This window comes from Cyclopterus lumpus, chromosome 15 (genome assembly GCF_009769545.1).
Source record: "Cyclopterus lumpus isolate fCycLum1 chromosome 15, fCycLum1.pri, whole genome shotgun sequence".
In the NCBI taxonomy this organism is placed as follows: Eukaryota; Metazoa; Chordata; class Actinopteri; order Perciformes; family Cyclopteridae; genus Cyclopterus; species Cyclopterus lumpus.
In genome coordinates, this window is record NC_046980.1 from 4,848,249 (window position 1) to 4,869,596 (window position 21,348).

Sequence of the window (21,348 nt, forward strand, 5' to 3'; positions counted from 1 at the left end):
ACACGTGCACCAAACGGGGTGGAATTTTTTTTTATAGTAGACACATTAATAATATCAGTTAATACTCCTGGTTCTTTGAACATTACAATCAAATCTTTATAGTTAAATCCACAAAGTACCAAACAAAAAGCAGAATAAGAGCAGTGCGGTCTACATGAACCACTTTGACGCTTTTACACGGAACATTTTGCAATGTTAAGTAATTCAGAGGATCAGAATAAGACAACGTTGATGTGCCTTTTGTTTGACGGTTTCCTACCTGCAGCCGAGGGGGAACTTTTCGCTGAGTCAGCTGCTCTGCGGATAAGACTGATGTTCACCGTTCGGCTGCATCCTCTAAAATGGGACTGCATCTCCACAGCTCGTCCATTGGTTTCTGTTATGACTGAGTTGTATTGAAAATATATATATATTTTTTTAAAAACACCCAATTTCCTTTTTTTTCTTAAAGAAGTTTGCAGCATTAAATATTGTTTCCATGAATATAAAAGCAACAACTTTTTTTGAAATGATTTCACATTTTCTTACTAAGCTACGAATGTATTTGCAGAAACACTAATTGATCAGTTGAGGACATCGAAAGGCAGCGATACCTTTTAAAAAAAAAAAAAAAAAAAAAGGATAAACTACTTGACATTTCAGCACCACTGATGAAACATCCCAAGATGCACAAAACACATTATTTCATCAGCGTACAATTTATTTTCCACACATTTAAGAACAATCAAGGTGAATTCTCAGCATGAGTCGTGCGTCACAGGGCTTTTGGAGGAGTGAGAGTTTAACTGGTACATCTGGAAAAACATTGAGAAAATATTAAATTTAAATCATTTGGTGTTGTTTCAGGGTCGAGATGAACTCTCTGCACAGCTTGCTCCTCAATCAAAAAGGTCCATACGTCTCAAAATAAATAATGAGAAAACAAACTGGATACTGGAATTGCAGTTCTTTCCATCATTTGTGCAACCGAGTCTTTTCAAAAGTCCTCCTCCTCCTCCTCCTCCTCCTCCTCCCAGAGGAAGGGCAGGAGCTTCAGCGCCGGAGGTCACGAGGGCCCCGATGGCGTTGCCGTCCTGGATTTGTTTGAGGGGTCCAGAACGGTCCCCTCGTAGACCACCTTGTTCTTGATGCCGTCCTGGATCATCCTCTGCTGCGCACGAAGCTTGGCGTTGCTCATCCTGCAGTAGAACCTGTGGAAGGAGACACGGCACGGTTACACACACACACACACACACACACACACACACACACACACACACACACACACACACACACACACACACACACACACACACACACACACACACACACACACACACACACACACACACACACACACACACACACACACACACACACACACACACACACACACACACACACACACACACACACACACAGAGAGAAGTGGCTTGACTGCTGAGAGACTTCCCACAATGCACTGGGCTCCTCTCTCGTTGAATTGACTAGAGAGGAGACTGCAGTAAGAAGTGAGCTCGTGTTTTTCGGGGGAGAAATTCTGCAAATATTGTCAAAGGGTAGGACGCTTTTCTTTCATGGTAGTTATGTGGAAAATGAAGAGTTTGTTGTGATCAGAGGCTGAGAGACCGAAAAAGAAGTGAAGTGTGAATCAACACGAGAACCTACCAGGACCCGAGTGTCGTGAGCATGAAGCCTGCAAACCCCACGTCAAAGGAGCGCTTCACCCGACCTGCGGACGACAAAAGAGACCGCTGCTGAGAGTTTAGTATTTAGCTTTAACCCCCCCCCCCCCCCATCTATATTCATCAGCAGGGTCTTATTGATTTCACGCCTTAAAAAGGCTCAATACTTAAAAACATCCTCAATGAGTTTTGCTCTCAAAACTGAAAGAACACACACTTGGATGAAGACGGGGGGGAAATATAAAATTTGTTTTAGACTAAAACATATTTAGTCTTAAAAGTAATATCTTTAATGAGCTGATTTTCTAAAGAACTTAAAAATGAATTTCCTGAAATACAGGGCCACAATAGTTTTTTTTAAACAACAAAACTATGTTAAATACATTTATTTGACAGTCTTTGAGATATCCACATTGTATTTAATGCTATATATATATATATATATATATATATATATATATATATATATATATATATATATTTTTTATTACTTACTTTATAACTTGATAAGGGACAGTTAATAAAAACATTTCTGTAAATGTGTCAGAGTTAGCCAAGAGGCTATTTTTCATATGTAGTCCCGAGAGGCAGACATCACAAAACAAACCTAAAAACAGAGATTAAATTACACATACGAGGTTTATACAATATTGACGCTTTTCAAATGGGGTGCATTAAATCAACTCTTTTAATTGAAGCTAATAAAATCAAATCCAGATGAGCACGAAACAGATGTTTGCCAAATATGATATCTAATATTTGACCAGCATTTCATTGGATGTGTTGATCAGGTCACATATTTTAAGTTGGAGCACATTTCAATATGAACTTCTCCTTAGTTTATTGCTCGGGGGGGGGGGGGCTGTCCCTCTCACTGACTGGTGACAGTGCACTTGTCCACTTATGGAGATGTTGCTGTGGTCAACCATCCGATTAATTCTCAAAAGCCCCGTTTTGGCTGGAGGTTGCTTCAAGATGTGAGAAAAGGGAATCACATAAAAGCCGAGTGGAGAGTTAAAACACACACTCACACACACAAACGCACACACACACGCACACACACACACACACACAGTTCAGGATCAAATGAGACTCACTCGTGGCCAGGAAGTGCAGCAGGCCGGCAGCTATCGAGCCCCCGGCTCCGTGTAGGACGGCGTCTCTGGCACACGGGGTGTTCTGGACGTCCAGGATCCCCAGCAGCCTGAAGCCCTGAAAGACGAGACGGACCGGTAAAGAAAAAGAGATGAAAGTAGACCTTTAAAATGTGAATAATCAACCAAAACTATTATAGATAAATACATTTGTTTGAAGCAAAAACAAACATGTTTACAATATATACACAATACAATAAAAATATATATATTGTATCTGTATCAACAGTCATTTTACACATGCATAGTCACAACCTTGTTTACACTGTGTGTGTATAATGTGTGTGAATGTTTTTTTTTCCTATTGAATGGACATGAATTGATGGCGTATTATTTGCGCATGACAATAACAAAGCTCCTTTCAATAAAGTGAAAGGTAACTTGAGGCGAGTTAAATGAAGTCTGAACCAGGTAACACGTAAACCGACGTCACGAATCAAGTTAACCCTTTGTGACCCACTTTGGTTGACCTTCTGAAAACGACTCCCCCCCCATTAAAGTGCTCCCTAAACGCGTGACGTCACAGTTAAAGGCCTCACCCACCTTGACCTTGCTCTCCTGCTCTTCTTCTGCCATCGCACGTCGCCGTGTGTCTCCTCGTGCGACGTTTATACCCAATATATCGCGAGAAAACCCGTCATGTAACGATCAATTTTTCGTCGCCGTCTTGCATCTTCGCGCATGCGCTTCACCAACCGAATGGGTCCTGCCGCTATTAATCGCCGACTGGAAACGAGCAAGCGGGCTGGTGTGACGTTCCGGTATAATGTTAAAATGCTTTAGGTTGAATTGTGATAATAGTGAATAATGTGAATAAGTTAAAGGATTAATTATGTTTGGTTGATTGCAATATAATGCTTGTGTGTACTGTGTAATGTCCCAATGTTCCCCCTTTTTTGTTTGTTATTTGCAATCACATAATGCAATAACATTTTTCACCAAAATAAAAAAAGAAGAAAGGCCTTACTATAATATATTTACATCAAATGTGCATATTCTTTGCTAATAAAACTGCATGTATGTTTTTTTTTTCTCTCCAAACGAGCAACTTCAAATCCTGCAACATACGTGTGCCTATTTCATATTCATTATTGTTTTATACTTCACCCAGCATGAAAAAATAAAACGGTACAATTTGACAAATTATTTTATATTCTACACACAATACAGTTGCTGCACATGTTAAACCATCATTCCGTAAACAACATGGATCAACGTCATAAATGATTCATGTCAGGGGGAAGTCAACGTGTCACAGTGATCCCACACTTATAAAACAGGATTATTTTACCGGCGGCAGCAGGCTACTTCCTGTCAGCCCTCATCCTGCTCTGAGGTCAAGATGGAAGTCTTGACCACACATAAGTATTTCCACACCCGGCTCTTATAACATGCAATAATAGCATTTAGCAGTCAACACATCACTAGATGTTCGTTTATCCAAGGAGCCTTTTCCATTTAGGAAACGAACTGAAGTCTTAAGGCACCCCAGGTGAAAACCAGGTACCCTAAGTTATAGACCACATGGGACACACTTTCCCATCTTAAACTATTTAACTGTGTGTCATTATCAGCCGGCTCTAACAGGCGCGTGTACTACAGAATACATTTCTGTGTGAATCTTGTGATACTGAGCCAAAGCAGCTCTCAATGTCTCATAAAGACACTATTTATATCACTAATTAAACAAAGAGGGAAAAAAAAAAAAAAAGCTTCAGAGGAAATGGTATGAGAGGTCAACGTAGCACTGATGACGAATCCCCTGTTACAAAAATAAATAATACAGATAAGAAAAATTGTATACATTAAACATGATTCACATACATTGACAAATATCTAGATGCAATATAAAGACACTATCTCACATTACAGTCAACTTTATTTCTCAGCATTATTACAAAAATAAATACTGCGGTATAGTAGACCTAAGACTAATTATCTATGGAAACCCCCTTGTTCATGATTCTAGTTTTAAACCTCACAGTTCAGCCTCAGGTCACACAGGCTCCTCCCACTTTCAACAACTACAACAGTGGCCTTCAGCAAAGCACTGGACCTGCCCGTGCCCCCTCTAATGCCGTAATATGCTGCAGCTTTCGTGTGTGTAACCGGATGTAAAAGCGATACGGAGATAGTCTAATCCCCTGGTTAGAACAAGATTAAAACGGTACTATGTGTCCCCTTTAACAAAAACATGTAACCATGGTTATTTGAGCATTTCTTCCTGGACACCAGGTGCCTCTGTGCTGTATAAAGCCTGAGCCGGACACCCGGCCTCAGCACACCGCCTGCAAGACACCTGAGAGGTGAGTCAGGCTGATTCACGCCTACAACCAATCAATTTATCTATATGTTTTATTTCATCTTTTTTTGTATGTTTTTAGAGCGGCTAAAGTGTTGTAGAATAAAATTAAAAGGGAATATACCGTTAACTGGATCATTAATCAGTGCTTTTTTTAAAATACAGTGTTATGAGTAGAAATGAACAACTAACTGTAGTACCGGTTTACAGTGAGGCATCGGCCTACTTTAAAGAGTTTACAGGTTGACACTAATGACTTTTTAATTAGATGCTGTGTTCATTTTTTATGGGTGGCAAGTCGTGTGTCTTTACCCTTCAAAAAGAAGCCACGGAGGCCGAAGTTATCCATGTCAGTGAGTTATTAGTTGACTATCCACTTTGCCTCCTGCAGATGGCTGTCCAGGTCAGAAGAGTGACGTCCCCCTTGATATGGAGTCTGTTTCTGGGAGCCACATCTACCATTTGGCCCGTGGCTCCTGCAGGTAAGTAAAACATAAACATGCAGGTGCAGACTTATTATTATTATGAATACGTCATACACATTTCCAACACACTCACTATAACAACAATCAAAAAACAAGCATTGCGTGTCACAGCAGAACAAGAAGGCACTGTGTATCATGGTGCCTTAAGGTCCGTCACTCACCGCTGCATCTTATATGCTCGAGTTGACATACATTGGCATATTTTTTATTTATAAAGCTATCTTGGGTCTGCTCCCCCACTACAGAGCAATTATTGCTTACGTTCCAATGAGTTTTATTTATTAATTATGCCCAAAGTTCACTCTGAATTTGATAAGCACTGTTTTAAGTTCCCCACACCTGCTGCTTGGAATGCACTGTAAAAAAACTCTTGGCCGGGCTTCCCTTGAAAAAGAGGTAATTGTATCTCAACGGGACCGACCTGGTTAAATAAAGGCTAATAAAAAAGATATTAAAAATAACAGATAAAGGTCAGAGAGCATTGTGGGACGGCTGAGCACTTTGAACTAGAATATATATAAACTACAATTAATAAGAAGTAGTTTTTTGATTCAAAATCTTTGGCATTTATCAACATGTTTTGGTGACTAATTCAAAGAGCAACCCTCCTCCTACATGAAGATCTGTAATGTTTCAGAATATTACATTTATAGTAATTTAAGAAAGCCACACATTACTATAAATCTACTATACGTAATATTGTACACCCACTGGAATAATAACTTTAAAGCTTTAACCTTTTTTTGCGGAGTCCACGTCTTTAGCCTTCTTGGCCATAACTCTGTAGATATGTATTATAGCGCGTGTCCGTTTGATTTTGTGCGCTTTAATCAGTTTCCATATTTACGCTACATCCCATAGTGCGTTATCCTCTGAAGAAAAGCAGTCATTGTTTTTGATCCACTTTCATATGCATGACTAAGCATTGGATAGAGCCATTTAGTAAGCATTAAGTGAAGGGAATACTTTCCAACTCAAAACAGGTGTAAAACGGAGCTTTAAGCCAAAATGGGAGTTTTGGTTTAGATAAAAGTCCGAAAGAAAAACAAGAAAATACATGAAAAACATAAAGGGAAATATGAAATATGGCTCCGTTTCCCCCGCGCTGGTGGTGAGAAAACAAAACGTAACTGTACCACACTGCCACATCTCCCATCCCCCAGAGGCCTTCCAGCTGCCGTCCTGCCAGCCGGTCAACCAGACGGTGTCTCTGGAGAAGGAGGGCTGTCCCAGGTGTCACCTGGTGGAGGCAACCATCTGCAGCGGTCACTGCACCACCAAGGTATTGTGGGTCGTCTGGGGAATATAGAACTGTTTCTCAGATGAATTCATTCTCAGATTTTTAATCCAATTTAATTCATCTTAATCAAGGTAATCAAAGGTAATTAGATGGCATATGCTTTTACTTAGACTCCGGACGTAATGAAATAAATAATCAAATATAGTACAAATAAGCACATAAAGGACAAATAAGCTGTACTGTATGTGTATTGCCTTCCGGAGCGATACGCCTCTGTCTTTGCTACATGTGAGCAGACCGTAAACAATGAGCATCTCTGCTTTATGTAACGATGTAACCGCGCTCGCGTGCACGTGTCCATAAAGTTTTCCACGTTTCCATCACTCAGGTGCTAATCTCTCGGTGACATGGATGCTTTGACTGTACATCATGACCTCGCCCTTCTGATCTGTCACTTTTGAAAACCTATACTCTGTTGCTGGACAAAGGAAAGGTGTACGTTCTATTTCCCCACGCCTGTCATACATCGAAAAACAGGTTTTGCAAGTCGGGCGTCATTAACTCTTTTTTGTTGTATTCCAAAAGCGTATCTGGTGCACACATCAAGCACAAATGTGACGTAAATCGGTCTTAAGGGATCTTCGCAGTGGATGACATAAACAAACCGCCAGCCGTGCAGTAAATTATTTCTTTAAATGGAGTTGCAACACAAGTGACAGTTGATGCTGTGAAATCAGCCGCGCGGGCCTTCTCCTTTAGAAGCGAACACACACACACACACACACACACCTGCATGTCTCGTTTGCTCCCCTGCAGGACCCCGTCAGTAAGATACCGTTCAACAAAGTGTACCAGCGCGTGTGCACGTACTTGGACTTGCACTACAAGAAGTTTGAGCTCCCCGACTGTTCGCCCGGCGTGGACCCGGTCGTCAGCTACCCGGTGGCCCTGAGCTGCCGCTGCAGCCGCTGCTCCATGGACACGTCCGACTGCACCTTCAGGAGCCTGCAGCCAAACTTCTGCATGAACGACATACCCTTCTACTACTAGCAGCATGAAACACACACACACACACACACACACACACACACAGTTACCCTTGAGCAATAACTGCTGTAAATAAAAATGGTTACATGTATTGGTGTGAATACATTTGTGTTACTCAGCGGGTTTATCATCCAGATGTTTCCTGCCACATCACTCTTATGACGGTTACAATTACGCAATACGCGTGTGGTCCGATCCGTCTTTGAGGACATGGCTCGTCAGGGAAACGGTGGAGTGCAACTTTGTTATTGGGGTTTTAAAATAGTAACCGATAGTTTTTTGTTGATAGAATTGCACAGCACAATTTAAGATGCGTGTTTTAGTGATTTGCACTTGAAAAAGGTGTACATATTGGTTACAATAAGGCAATATTAAATGAACCTTTTAAGCCCCAAGCTATTTTCTATAGGTTTCTGCTCGAAATAACATAACCAAACTAAAAAGGGTGTATCTCTGCAACCACAAAGGCTATTTGAATAATGTTGGTGTTATAAAGGCAAACCATGTGTGCTTTTGTTCAGATGTGTAAATATATTTGTTACTGTAAATAAAGATGAAAGACAGCAAAAGTTGAATTTCCAGGTTCGCCTAGAATAAAAAAGCACTTTCAGGATGATTATCTCTTGGAAAGATGCACAGAAACAGAAAAGCACATCAGAGATCACAATATGTGAACAGTCTCTCTGCAAAGTTTGACTTTGAAAAAGTAAAGCAGAACAAAGTTAGGTGAAATGGGCATTTTGGCAATTTGAATTTTCTCATTTACCAAACCATATATTTCACTTTTATATTACTTATGGTGTTCAATACATCCAAATATAGCAGTCTTTGTTGATTAGAAGTTTTTTTTTAAAGCCAAAGATAAGCAACATTTGTGACTGTAAGCGCTTCATGTTGCTTTTTGGCTCATATCTCGGTGATGATTTGGAAGAAAACATATTTAGAATCCGTGTGGAGACCGCTTGCTTTTTGCTATCTGGCTTTTTCTGAAGCCATAAAGTACAAAGTCTTTATTAGATTAAGTCAATTTTCTTAATCAAATCCCAGAGATTAAGTAAATAAATCGGATGAAATTCATTTTTCTTCAATTAACTAATTGTATTTGGCAACAAGGATAAAAGAGCCGATAAACAAACTGTAAATATACACATTTACTGCTCTAAACATTTAGATGCTTCTTTTATCAATAAAGCCCAGAATTACAACACTAAAAGACAGGCATTGACGTCATCATTTTTATTTCACAAACACAAAAATGAAAAAAAAAAACATCTAAAATGCAATTTTAAATATCCCAAAACACATTGTGACAAAATAAACTTCCCCCTTGACTGGCGTTTATTCCAATTAAAAAACGTATACAAATATGACCTCCGACTACGAGGTGCTTTTAGAGACATTTTACTTACCCTAACCCTGTTATATGTTTTACACATTTATAATTATCCACAAACACAATGAATCTTCTAGTTCCTCCAGTGGATTCAGAAAAACATGGAATCCAGCGAGTCGTCATATTACAAAAGTGTATTATTATTATTATTTTAAAACGAGCTTTATACAGTACGTTAGAAGAGGTTTAGTGTTACAGTCCGACGTAGTTTAGCCCGTCAACACTTGGACTCCAACATTGGCTCCGAGACGCCGCCGTCCTCACGCAGAGGCTGCGCGTCGTGGTCGTCCTTGCTGCTGGCGACGCCCGCGGGTATCGGGGTTTTCGGTGCCCGCTGGACTTTAACTTGAAACACGTCCCACGTCTCTGGTACGAGTCCCCTGTTGAAGAGCAACGCCGTCAGGTAGGAGACCAGCAGTATGGCGGCGAAAACAGCCAGCATACAGATGGTCCTGATGGGGGAATACTGAACGTAAACGCCGTCTTCCAGGGTGCATCCTGGGAAATGGATGGCGGGCGGTAGCGCCAGCAGGGGCTCGCCGCACAGAGCTCGCAAGAGAAACCCCGCCAGGAAGCCCGCCGTGGCGCCGTAACCGTTGGATACGTCGCAGAAAAGCACGCAGACCAGCTGCGGGAACATCATGATGTAGGCGATCTCGCCGCCCAGCACCCAGAAAGCGATGACGCCCTTGTGCAGGAAGGTGAGCGACGTGCCGGCCAGGCCGAACACGACCACGGAGATACGAATCACCCAACGGATCTCGTTCTCGGATGCCTGCAAGAAGAAAAAAAAAAAAAGAGAAAAAGTCGTAAGGGTAGCGATGGGAGAATTTTTTTTTAAAACATCTTTCCACATCACTCTCATTGACCCCTGAGGTCAAAGGTAAGCACAGAAACATAAAAATTAGCTCTTGTTGTTCCCCCCCCCCCCCCCTATTGCTTTTCAATTCACATCCCCATTTATCCATCAGGTGGCCCTCCTCCTCCTCCTCATCTTTCCACCTTGGTCCTCAGGATCTTCTTGTAGATATTCGAGGAGAAGATGGAGGCCGCGGACAGCAGGGCGGAGTCAGTGGACGACATCACGGCGGCGGCCACGGCACCGATGCCGACGACGGAGATGTAGGGCGGAGTCAGGTGCTGCAGGACGAGGGGTAAAACCAAACCCGTCTGACCTCGCTCGAACGGAGACGGAGACCCATACGAGGTCAGGTTCCAGTCTAGGGTGGGGGGGGGGGGGATGGAACATGTGATGATGCAATGTACTAGCTTCACCTCTTTTTTTTTTTTTTTAATGTCAATTTGGAATAAAATACAACACAAGTTTTAACGTCAAGTCGGTACTCAACACAACTGCTTTACCAGTCGACGCGGCCACGGCCCCGATGAGGACGGGAGGGATTCCAAACGTGGGGATGAGAATTGCCGCAGCGTAACATCGCAACTTGGCGGTGGCCGACGACGTCGCCGATAGCGTCCTCTGGTGGAAGTCCTGGAAGCCGAGGTCCCCTATACTCTGATAGCGGGGGACACGTATTAGGGAGGTACAGTTAGTCCACATAGTCATCACCTTTTTTTTTTAAATGCATCATTTATTTATTTATTTTTTTAAATGAGAAATTCTGCAGGAACATATAATGGAACGCTCCAAAGTCAACGGTAATGTTAGTTGCATGTGCTTTTTCTGCCGATAAGTCAAAATGTCTGCAGTGAAAAATAAAATTTGACAAATGTATGCAAAGATAGGAGAGCCATCATGAAACCAAAAAGTAAATGTCGTTGGACTTTAAGTTGCACTCTAGATTTTCCACAGGATGCAGAACACACTGCCGGTAAAAGTGTGGCGTCCAATGACACTTTAATGTCATTTTGAGCGTCACTTTTTACTGGTGCATTAGTCTCGAAGCTTCAAATGCTTTTCATTGCCTAAGCGTCTTTGTGCGTTTTGAAAAAAAACGCTATATAAAATTCTATGTATTATTATTATTGCCGTACCAGAAGCAAAAAGAGATCGATCCACAGCCAGGCTCTGTCTGCCGTCAGAGTGCCGACCCAGGGAGCCTGGAAGGTGTGGTTGAAAGACGTGGTGGTGATGTCGACGGAGGTGGGGCTCATGAGGACGAAAGGGACGCACAGCCACTGAGAGGAGAGAGAGAGAGAGAGAGAGAGAGAGAGAGAGAGAGGTAGAAGTTGAGCTCGTTTCCATGGTTCAAGTCGTTGGATAAACAGGCATTTAAAAAGGAATAATAAAATATGCTATTGATTTGCATTGTGGGAAATTTCATGAATTTGACCCATATAAGGTTTTTACTTGAATTTTTTTTTTTTTTTTTACCGAGGTGACAAAAATGAGCGTGAGCTGTATGACGTCCGTGTAGGCCACAGAGTAGAGACCTCCCATCAGGGTGTAGGTGACGGCCACGGCAGCGGAAATCCAGATGCACACGGCGTAGGACAGATCCAGGATCACGCTCATGGTCACGCCTGTGAGACGCACACACAGTTTACATGCAAGTAGCACACACACACAGAAAGTACGGCAGCATTTTGGTTGAGGAAATACAAAATTACAAAACGCTGCAGTCGTACACAAACATATACAGTAAAAAATAAGGCACAGAATTCACACACACTTATAAGTTAGAGTTTAGAGCATGTGTTTTCAATTTGCATTAAATAATGTACGCCCTATGAATGTAATTACTGTGGCTAACAGAAGAAGAGTAATACGTTGTTTTACTTATTCTATACCGTTCACCCTGAGGACAAGAGGTCAACAGGTTTAATGTACAGGCACGAAACTAGGTTTGTTTTGTGTCTCCCCACATACCTCACACACCCGCGCACCACACATGGCTCAGGGTCATCTCAGACTGATAGGGGATTAGACAAACTGTTTCCTCATTCTGTGTGGGATAACCACTTGCTTCAATAAAAAAGGACTGTCTGGAGAATGGCGAGCGAGAGTGTTTTGCAGACGTGCAGAGGCACAGCTCAACATTCTCCTTGCAGCAAGTAAAACCAAGAGCTCGAGTCTGTCATCTGTGGTCATTGGAGTGTGTGTCTGTTAATTGAACTAGCGGGGCTTTATCTTTATGGTAAAAACCCCACATTAATTGGTCCTTCGAGCCGGATCCCAAGACATCGTCAACGGAAAAGAGGAAGGGGAAGACACGCCGAAGTCTGTCGACAGCCAGGGTCATCAGCCGATCCTGTCAAAGTCCCGGGACGTGAATTCGTGGCCGGGCCGGTGCCTTAAATGTCCAACCTCCTTCTTCCCTGAGACGATTGACGGGATCCAGACCCAACCAGTGACCTCAGATAACAGGTAAGGAACGGTTACTCCACCGAAAGGAGGTTTGCGGTTACTCCACCGAAAGGAGGTTTGAGAACGGTTACTCCACCGAAAGGAGGTTGCGGTTACTCCACCGAAAGGAGGGTTGAGAACGGTTACTCCACCGAAAGGAGGGTTGAGAACGGTTACTCCACCCCGAGGAGGTCATACAATTGTGAATGAATGTCGAATGCAAGTGGTTGAATAACTGTCATCAGTGGAATCAGCGCGCAGAGTGGAAACCTAACGGTGATAACACAAACTCTGTGGTCTGTTGAAGTACACAAGTGATGAATAAGGATTTAGGTTCTGAAAGACACGTTCTCAAGTAAGAACACATAGTGTAAAGAATAATGGGGAATGGGGATAGCAAACCGGTCCCTTACTGGGACATGAAGTACATGGAGCATTATTGTCCTGATAGTACGATCCATTGTAAAACCTGGCATAAGAAACATGGTTTCACAGGAAGGTTAGAAAAGCAAGCTGTATTGAGTTATTGGAAAAACTTAGGGCTACAGCGGCAGGAAAGACAGGAAAAGAAAGAGAGGGGTTGGACAAACAGATGAGAACGGCAAAAATATGGAGTGAGCAGGCAAAGAAAAGAACAGCAAAGTACAATGGTAGCAGCAGTTTCAGTAGATTCTGACGACGAAACAGGAGCGTCAGCATCAGGTAGTGCAGCAGCAAGGAGAGCAAGGAGGGACAGAGAGAGAGAAATGAGAAAAGAACTAGACAGAAAAGAGAGAGAGAGATCGCAAGAGAAGAGGAGAAAGCCAGAGCAGAGGGGAAAAAGAGAGGTGAGACAGCAATAGATAAACACGTAGAGAGGATGGCACAAAATTTAGGAGCGGTAGGCGTAGTCCTGTTGAAACACGTTCGGTTACAGCAGGGAGGAACCAGTCTATCACTCCCCCCTTATACCCCGACTTAGAACAACTGAAAGATGACATGCATGCACAGGCCTCTGCGTTTCCGACAGAAGAACAATGTAGAAAAGCATGTGACGGACTGACTCCGTACAAACGAGATGCAGAAACGTTCTGCAGGGAGCATCGCGCATTGGTGGATGCATTCCAATTGAACGGAGGTCAAGTCCTTAGGACGTTTTTGGGAATATTTGGGCACGAGTGGGGAAGAGTAAAGGAAGTGTTTACAGGAGCCGGAGCAGGCATCAATGCAAATTTCCTAGTTGTAGGACATGCAAACCTGCGCGCTCAGACCGACGCAGTATATGAAGATATACGAAGAGTGTTCACTGTAGCACCAGATTACACTAAAATAGCGACATGTAGACAGGACGAGAAGGAGACTCTACAAAATTACAGGATGAGATTAGAGGAGTGCTTTAGAGCAAACAGCGGCGTCCCATATGATGTTGGAGACTCCAGCCCCTACCAACAACAGGTAAAACAGGCCTTAATGAATGGTTTCGGCCCAGGAATAGCTGAATATATCCGCAAGTTCAACGTCAACCACAGAACAGGTTCAGTGCAAGAGTGCTTAAACTATGCGAAAAATGCAGCCAGCGTGATCAGAGAGAAGAAAAAGAAGTTGACAGCAGCATTTGTAGTATCAGCAGAGAGGGATGAGCAGGAAGTTTTTTTTTTGTAGGGGGAGGTGGAGCAAGAGGACAAGGAGGTTATAGAGGAGGCAACAGAGGACGCAATGGAGGAAGAAATGAGCATGGTAAATTCCTGTGCTTAACACAACCATTGTTGGACACAATCTACACGGACGACATGACCTTGACAGGAAAGATACAATGGACACCAGCTGCAGATAACGCTTTCAAGGCTACTAAATGTTGCCTCGTGGGCTAATCTGTCCTGGCATTACCCGATTATGACAAACCATTTGAACAGACTGTTGACTGCAAGGGAGGCTTCATATCAGTGTTAACACAGAAACACGGGACCAAATCACGACCAATAGGATTCTAGTCAAAGAAATTGGACCCTGTGTCCCAGGCTATGACTGTGCACTGCTGAAATTATACTGTTCCATCCGCTCATACTGATGGTACCACACGCAGTATCCATGTTATGGAGTGAGACAAAGATGGCTTTCTTATCCCCAGCACGTTATTTGGCATTAACAGCTACACTTATGTCACAAGCACATATCACCATTAAGAGATGCACCACTTTGAACCCAGCTACATTACTACCTACACCTGAAGACGGAGAACCTCACAACTGTCAAGAAGAAACCGAGAAAACATGCAAACCACGTCCTGATCTGAAAGATATACCATAAGGCTTTGGCGAGACATGGTTTGTAGACGGTTCATGTTCAAAATCGATAACTGGACAGAACCTGACAGGGTTTGCTGTTGTGACAGAAAAAGGAGGTAGTTAAGGCTGGAAAACTTCCACACACGTATTCAGCACAAGCAGCAGAATTGGTGGCATCAACTGAAACATGCAAAGCAGCGGAAGGGAAAGACATAACAGTGTACACAGACAGCCAATACGCGTACTCAACTCTACATGTGTTCGGAGCCCAATGGGCTCGCAGAGGAACGAAGACAACAGGAAAACCTGTCGCCCATGCACACCTACTGACTAACCTTTTAAAAGCAGTATTGTTACCACGTACGGTCGCAATATGTAAGTGTGCAGCACATACCAGTAGAAAGGACACAGTGGCACAAGGTAATGCGAACGCTGACATCAAAGCAAAGGAAGCAGCTGTAGGGAAATATGGTTTACATATCTTCCTACACAGTAGAGAAAGTGTTCCACAGCCAATACCACTAGATGTATTACGAGACATGCAGAACAGTGCACCTGAGAACGAAAAAAGAAAGTGGTTAACTGACGGAGCAGAAACAGACAAAGACGGCTTGTTTAAAATACAAAAGCAAACTCGTGCTCCCAGCAAGCTTGCACAACACAGCTGCCCATTTGAGTCATGGGCCATGCCATGTCTCAACAGGAGGGATGGTACGGATGATAAACATGCACTTCCATACATACAATTACACTCAATTTTCCAAAAGCATTTGTAGAGCATGTATGGTATGTTGCAGACATAATGCACAAGGAAATGAAAGACCAATGAGGGAAATGTCCTTCCCCCTCATACCCATTCCAATATTTGAACATGGACTTTATTGAACTAACACCATGCAAAGGCTACAAGTATTGCTTAGTGTAAATATGTCCGTTCTCTAAATGGGTGGACATAATCCCAGCTAAACATGCAGACGCCATAACTGTAGTAAAAGCCATTTGCAAGAGTATCATACCAAACAAAGGGATTCCAGAGAGACTGTACAGTGACAACGGCTCTCATTTTGGAAATCGGGTCATCTCCTTAATGTCCGAACATTTAAACATTCAGTTAAAAAAAAAAACACTGCGCATATCACCCCCAGAGTGCAGGGTTAGTCGAGAGGACAAACGGCACAGTGGAACTGAGACTTAGAAAAACAATGGAAGAGACTGGGAGGACATGGGAGGAATGTGCGTCTGTGGTTGAAACATACATGAGAATTACGCCCACTCCACAGGGGCTGTCACCTTTTGAAATAGTGACAGGGAGGCAGTTTAGACTACCAATTCTAGACACTGTAAGAGAGGTAGATGAGGCGGGGGCGGAGCGCACACTAGCTGACTGGATGAGCCGTCTTTTTAAAAGCAACGAGATCGCTCGAACAAATAACCTGCCAGACATCTCTGTTCCCCTCCAGAACACCCGTGTGGAGCCAGGCGACCAGGTCCTCATCATGGTGGTGAAAAGAAAACATTGGCACCATCCACGCTGGGAAGGTCCATTCACAGTCTTGCTGACTACTCCAACGTCGTTAAAACACCTGGATACATCAAAGCCAATGCAAAAATGTAATACCTCTCCAGGCAGACGACGGATAGTGGTGTGAAGTCCGGTTACACAGGGTGGTGGTTCTTTTAGTGGCCACTAGTCTCAACCCGGTGAAGAAATCAACTGAGCCACAATCCATTTAGAAAATGCTTGGTAAGGTGTTACTTGCGGTGGCCGCAGTTGCTGCGACCCTAGTGGTCGTAGGACTGCTGAACTATGACGCTCTGCAGTCGAGGCAGAAAAGATGGACACCTCTGAAAAACAACCCCTGGGGTCAGGACAGCGGAGAAGAGAAACAACCACGGCTGAAGAATAAATGGTTTTCATATATGCATAAGTTGGCTGACTGACCACAACATGTTGTACATTCATTACCGATGACGTACATTCTGACATCATGACCTTTGCAATGGACCGCCTGCGGGCCCTCCAGAAGGCCGCGGCCGCCGGCCATGTTGACGTTTTACAATCCAACTGGTTCGGCTGGCTGTGGTCTGGAAGCTGGATGAAACTCCTCGTAAAAAGCTGGAGTACTGATGACATGTATTTTCGTTCTGATGTGTTGTCTTATGGCTTGTGTAATCCCTTTCATAAAAGCAATGATTGGCAGGATGGTGGGTAATACCTTTGTACAATACGTCATGTTGCAGCAGGATGAACCCAAGAGCGAAGAAGACCATATGGCTCTGAACAAAGCCCCCCATGATGTATACTCTAGTGTTGAACGCGCCCAGCAAAGAGTACAGTACTAGGGTTTATAATGACGGCTGGTTAGAAAGTGTGTATAACAAGTTAACCAGATCTGAATATGAGGAAAAACACATTACAAAGCTAAAAAATGAAAAACAGGAGGGAATGTTAGAGTTTAGAGCATGCGTTTTCAATTTGCATTAAAGAATGTACGCCCTATGAATGTAATCTCAGACTGATAGGGAACTAGACAAACTGTTTCCTCATTCTGTGTGGGATAACCACTTGCTTCAATAAAAAAGGACTGTCTGGAGAATGGCGAGCGAGAGTGTTTTGCAGACGTGCAGAGGCACAGCTCAACATTCTCCTTGCAGCAAGTAAAACCAAGAGCTCGAGTCTGTCATCTGTGGTCATTGGACTGTGGGTCTGATAATTGAACTAGCGGGGCATTATCTTTATGGTAAAAACCCCACATAAGTATATACACATAAATCAAGATGTAGTTTGATGAATTGTTACCCAAGCTTATCAGCGTCGACGTCACCCAGATGATTTCCGACATCAGCGGCGCGAGGGAAAGAAGTCCAGTCAGTCCGTTTCCGTACTTGTCGTGGAACGGGTCCATCATGGTCACGTACTTCTTGTCCCTCATGGGCTCCGCAAAGAAAAGACCACCTTGAACAGGAGGAGGAGAGTCACAGTTCTGATTCCACTTGCGTCATTGTGATCAATCCGTTTCTTCACACCAGGAAACATGAAAAGGCCCCAGTCGGCTTTTAGGGGTTCAGAGGTTCCTTGGAAAGGTCACCGGATGTTCAGGTGGGACACAACAGAGATGGATGTTTCTGAACCAGAAGCGGATATTTGTTAAATAATTGGCGGTTTCAGATTTACTTCTGTTACCTGCCTGTTTTTGGACTCTCGGCTAGCATTTTTTTTTTTCTCGTGCATGTCTGCCCGTTTATCTGCATTTGGGTTTAAACCTGCATTTCCCCTTAACACCTGGAGGCTGTATATTTGTTTTTACTCGCTGAGAGTCTGAGTCATTACTTTATCTTCTGAGCCAAGATAAATTAGAGAATTTAAAATGGTCAGAGTCCGTTTTCTGGGAAATTGAAGAAATCCACAAAGTAATGCAAGCGTCAATTTCAAATGTTTATGTAATGGATTTTAAAGCAGAATGCACACCATGCCTTCCTGATGCACATAAGATACTCCCTTTTTGATACTTAGTATTTTATTTAGGTATTTTTACAGTTTGACAAGAAATAAATCCTTTGAAAGTAAAGAAGGATAAAAAGAAATTAAACAAATAACAGCTTAATAGTTTATAAAAACGTTAATCTTACCAACGCCGAAGGCCAACGTTGCTGCCAATGGCATCACAGCCCAAATCAGCCCATACTTTGGATTGTACACCGTCTCAGCCGTACCGATGATGAAGGTCCCGCCAACCCAGGTGGCTGCAACACACACACACACACACACACACACACGTCTTACAAGTCGTCATTCCAGCAGTGCTTGTGAATGACGTAAAGAAAACTTTCCAACCCAAGAGACGATCATTGTCGAGTTAACCGAGTTGTAGGGCGGCGTGCAAACTGTTAATACCCAGCTGGGAGTGGCAGCACAACAAGGATGGTCATGTTGTGACACAGACTAGTGACACCTGGCATGAAGTCAGCTTCAGTGAAGATGAAGTCTCTGTATCTAATAATTGATATCCGAAGAGATCACAAATAATATATTCCATTTCTGATAATAGATCCCCCAAAATGCTACACAATGTACCTTAAAAATATACCATATTTGGGGGGGGGGGGGGGGGGGGGATATAGAGATAGAGATATAGAGAGAGATATAAAAAAAGTCTTGAGAATATCAAAGTGCAATTACAATCTTTTTTTTTTCTTAACGGTCTTTGAAGCTGCGGTTCAACCTCTCACCTGTTGTGGTGAAGATTCCCATCACCAGGTTGATATTCCGGTTCCCCAGCAGAGCCATGTCTGCATGGTTCGCCTGGGTCCTGTTTTCATCCCTTTTGGATCTGACGGAAGCCCAGATGCCGATCCCGAGCACCAGCAGGTAGAACACGATGGTGGCGATGAGACCGGGCACGTTGAGAGCCATGCCGACAGAACCGGAGAGCCGCGCGGAGTGCAGAGAGCAGCCGGGCTGCGCGCAGCTTTTTATTGATACATGAACGAGTCAAACCTGTATCACTGACCACATCGTGCGTGCGGGATGAGGATCGGTGTTGCAGCAGCAGATGATGCATTTGTCTGCAGAATATAAACATGACACCAGCCAACGGGAGAAGACGGGCGATCAGCCAGATGATCTGCAACAGCTGCAGCAGCTCCTGGATGCAAAGTGCATGATGCTGCATGATTAACGCAAAAGCCCTCCATCTTGATTATCCGGCAGGCTAATATTTCATGTTTAAGAAAACTATCAAACGCACCGGAAAAAAAACACACACTCGCCATTGTTGGGAAATAAAATGTTTTAATCCCAAAACGTGGTTTAATTACCAACCCAAATGTACTCCATTTTGTATCGTGACCTCACAAAATGTATTTGTAAAAAACACCAAAAAAACCATTGTGTCACATTGCCTTCAAATCCTTACATTTTAAAACACGTATTGGTAAAGATAAAGCCCAATAGAGATTCTGTTGTTTTTGATATTTTGTATGAAAAGATAAATACACACATTTGTAAATGACTCTGAAAATGTTCCATTAATATGTTGACTAGTTCCTGCACGAATTATTTGTAAGTGCCTTTGCATGTTTTTCTTTTGTCCTTTTATTTTGAAGTTCTTCCGGTGAGACCGGAAATAGATGTACCTGTCGCAACTTGACATTGCAAAAAGAAAGTTTTACGTTTACTGAAGGAGAAGGAGTTCATGTTTATTCTTCAATCCACTTTACTGACTGCTAAGCTCCTAGCTGGAACGGGAACAAGGTACTTTGTGTTTTATTTAGGCTTTAATGACATGTTTAGTGACTTTATTTTAATTAATTTGTGCATCGGTAAGAGCTCATTTCTGTTGTATTTGTTCCATAGCTCTTACGGTGATTTCCGGATCTTTATGGAAAAGGAACATTTGTGTTCAAAAATAAAAGATTTCTGAAACACCAGTACGCTTCACCATTGTCCGGCTGGGGTCAGCTACAACATTAGCTAGTTTTTCTCCACCCAAAATGGATTTTAATTTGAACGTAATGATAATGATATTTGTTTTCTGCTTTCCCGATGCCAATAAATAGAGACACCCCCACTGGCAAGGCGAATCCCGTGCAGCCTTAATGCATCTTATCTTATTGTGAATATGAACTTAAGCCTGACAGCAAGCTGACAACTGTGCTGCCCTTTGGCCACTAAAACGAATGTCTTTCCTCAAAAGGTGTGTTTCATACATGTGCTGGAATGCACTGCACGATTAGGCTCGTCCCGCTTTAGTGCTGCACTGTGTGTGTCTATACGGCGTGGCCACCAATCACAACACTTGATCTGACCAGAAATGAAGCAACTCAAAGTGGCATTGACGCTGTCTGAACGAGGAAGACCTTCTGGTATTTGAATGATGACACTCAACTCGGTATCGTGTGATCTCATTGTGCAATAAAGAAAATTATTACAGTATCATTTGAGGTCTAATGTGAAAGTCAACCAGTGTCGAACTGTCCTCAAGAGGAGTGGCCTTGGAAACGGCTGTATTTTGTTAGACCTTAGTGCTGATAAAGGACTCTTCTCTGTACTTGTTTTGTTAGACCTTAGTGCTGCATTCAACACCATTGACCATAACATCCTATTACAGAGATTAGATCAGTCGATTGGCATTAAAGGTACCGCTCTAAGTTGGTTTAAATCCTATTTATCAGATGTATCTCAATTTGTATTTGTAAACGATGAAGCCTCGATGACCACCAACGTTATTCACGGAGTTCCACAAGGTTCTGTGCTTGGACCAATTGTATTTACCTTATATATGCTTCCTTTGGGCAACATTATCAGGAAACACTCCATAAACTTTCATTGTTATGCAGATAATACTCAATTATATCTATCGATCAAGCCAGAAGAGACCAACCAGCTCGCTACACTTCAAGCATGTCTTAAAGACATAAAGACATGGATCACCTGCAACTCCCTGATCTTAAACTCAGACAAATACCTCAGAGATAAATTATCTGGTGTTT

The 21,348-nt window shown here is 42.8% G+C and overlaps 3 protein-coding genes and 1 long non-coding RNA gene across 6 annotated transcripts; 1 reads left to right on the forward strand and 3 right to left on the reverse strand.

The window, feature by feature from the left end:
* Nucleotides 1-677: 677 nt before the first annotated feature.
* Nucleotides 678-3,526, reverse strand: LOC117743697 (cytochrome c oxidase assembly protein COX20, mitochondrial). The gene is made up of 4 exons (XM_034551437.1): nt 3,362-3,526; nt 2,762-2,876; nt 1,648-1,711; nt 678-1,190 (listed from the first exon to the last, which is right to left on the reverse strand). Exons 1-4 carry the CDS (start codon nt 3,392-3,394, stop codon nt 1,046-1,048), a joined length of 357 nt encoding a protein of 118 aa, XP_034407328.1. The 5' UTR covers nt 3,395-3,526; the 3' UTR covers nt 678-1,045.
* A 137-nt stretch (nt 3,527-3,663) lies between these two features.
* LOC117743698 lies at nt 3,664-7,824 on the reverse strand. Of its 2 annotated transcripts, none has more exons than XR_004611114.1 (4): nt 7,716-7,824; nt 6,737-6,901; nt 5,433-5,596; nt 3,664-4,580 (listed from the first exon to the last, which is right to left on the reverse strand). It is a non-coding gene; the product is annotated as an uncharacterized LOC117743698 (long non-coding RNA). The 2 variants fall into 2 exon arrangements; XR_004611113.1 differs by having other exon boundaries at nt 7,635-7,749.
* On the forward strand, nt 4,889-7,895 carry lhb (luteinizing hormone subunit beta). The gene is made up of 4 exons (XM_034551435.1): nt 4,889-5,124; nt 5,512-5,602; nt 6,769-6,887; nt 7,662-7,895. Exons 2-4 carry the CDS (start codon nt 5,512-5,514, stop codon nt 7,893-7,895), a joined length of 444 nt encoding a protein of 147 aa, XP_034407326.1. The 5' UTR covers nt 4,889-5,124.
* Nucleotides 7,896-9,188: 1,293 nt separating this feature from the next.
* LOC117743693 (high-affinity choline transporter 1-like) lies at nt 9,189-19,318 on the reverse strand. 2 transcript variants are annotated; one of them, XM_034551430.1, is made up of 8 exons: nt 19,087-19,318; nt 18,487-18,600; nt 17,657-17,812; nt 11,621-11,769; nt 11,281-11,424; nt 10,648-10,801; nt 10,288-10,505; nt 9,189-10,060 (listed from the first exon to the last, which is right to left on the reverse strand). In XM_034551430.1, the coding sequence occupies exons 1-8, from the start codon at nt 19,268-19,270 to the stop codon at nt 9,503-9,505; spliced, it is 1,677 nt and encodes a 558-aa protein (XP_034407321.1). In that variant the 5' UTR covers nt 19,271-19,318; the 3' UTR covers nt 9,189-9,502. The 2 variants fall into 2 exon arrangements, with proteins under 2 accessions (XP_034407321.1, XP_034407322.1); XM_034551431.1 differs by lacking the exon at nt 19,087-19,318 and adding an exon at nt 18,692-18,743.
* Nucleotides 19,319-21,348: the final 2,030 nt, after the last annotated feature.

Excerpts from the sequence above, each read along its gene's own strand:
- LOC117743697 (XM_034551437.1), bottom strand. The coding sequence starts at position 3,394 with ATGGCAGAAGAAGAGCAGGAGAGCAAGGTCAAG. Across the intron at positions 2,877-3,361 it reads AGCAGGAGAGCAAGGTCAAG|GGCTTCAGGCTGCTGGGGAT; the intron begins GTGGGTGAGGCC and ends CTCGTCTTTCAG. Across the intron at positions 1,191-1,647 it reads CTCACGACACTCGGGTCCTG|GTTCTACTGCAGGATGAGCA; the intron begins GTAGGTTCTCGT and ends CTCCTTCCACAG.
- lhb (XM_034551435.1), top strand. The coding sequence starts at position 5,512 with ATGGCTGTCCAGGTCAGAAGAGTGACGTCCCCCTTGATATGGAGTCTG. Across the intron at positions 5,603-6,768 it reads TTGGCCCGTGGCTCCTGCAG|AGGCCTTCCAGCTGCCGTCC; the intron begins GTAAGTAAAACA and ends CCCATCCCCCAG. Across the intron at positions 6,888-7,661 it reads GCGGTCACTGCACCACCAAG|GACCCCGTCAGTAAGATACC; the intron begins GTATTGTGGGTC and ends GCTCCCCTGCAG.
- LOC117743693 (XM_034551430.1), bottom strand. The coding sequence starts at position 19,270 with ATGGCTCTCAACGTGCCCGGTCTCATCGCCACCATCGTGTTCTACCTG. Across the intron at positions 18,601-19,086 it reads GGGAATCTTCACCACAACAG|CCACCTGGGTTGGCGGGACC; the intron begins GTGAGAGGTTGA and ends TGTGTGTTGCAG. Across the intron at positions 11,770-17,656 it reads GTCGACGCTGATAAGCTTGG|GCGTGACCATGAGCGTGATC; the intron begins GTAACAATTCAT and ends TGCGTCTCACAG.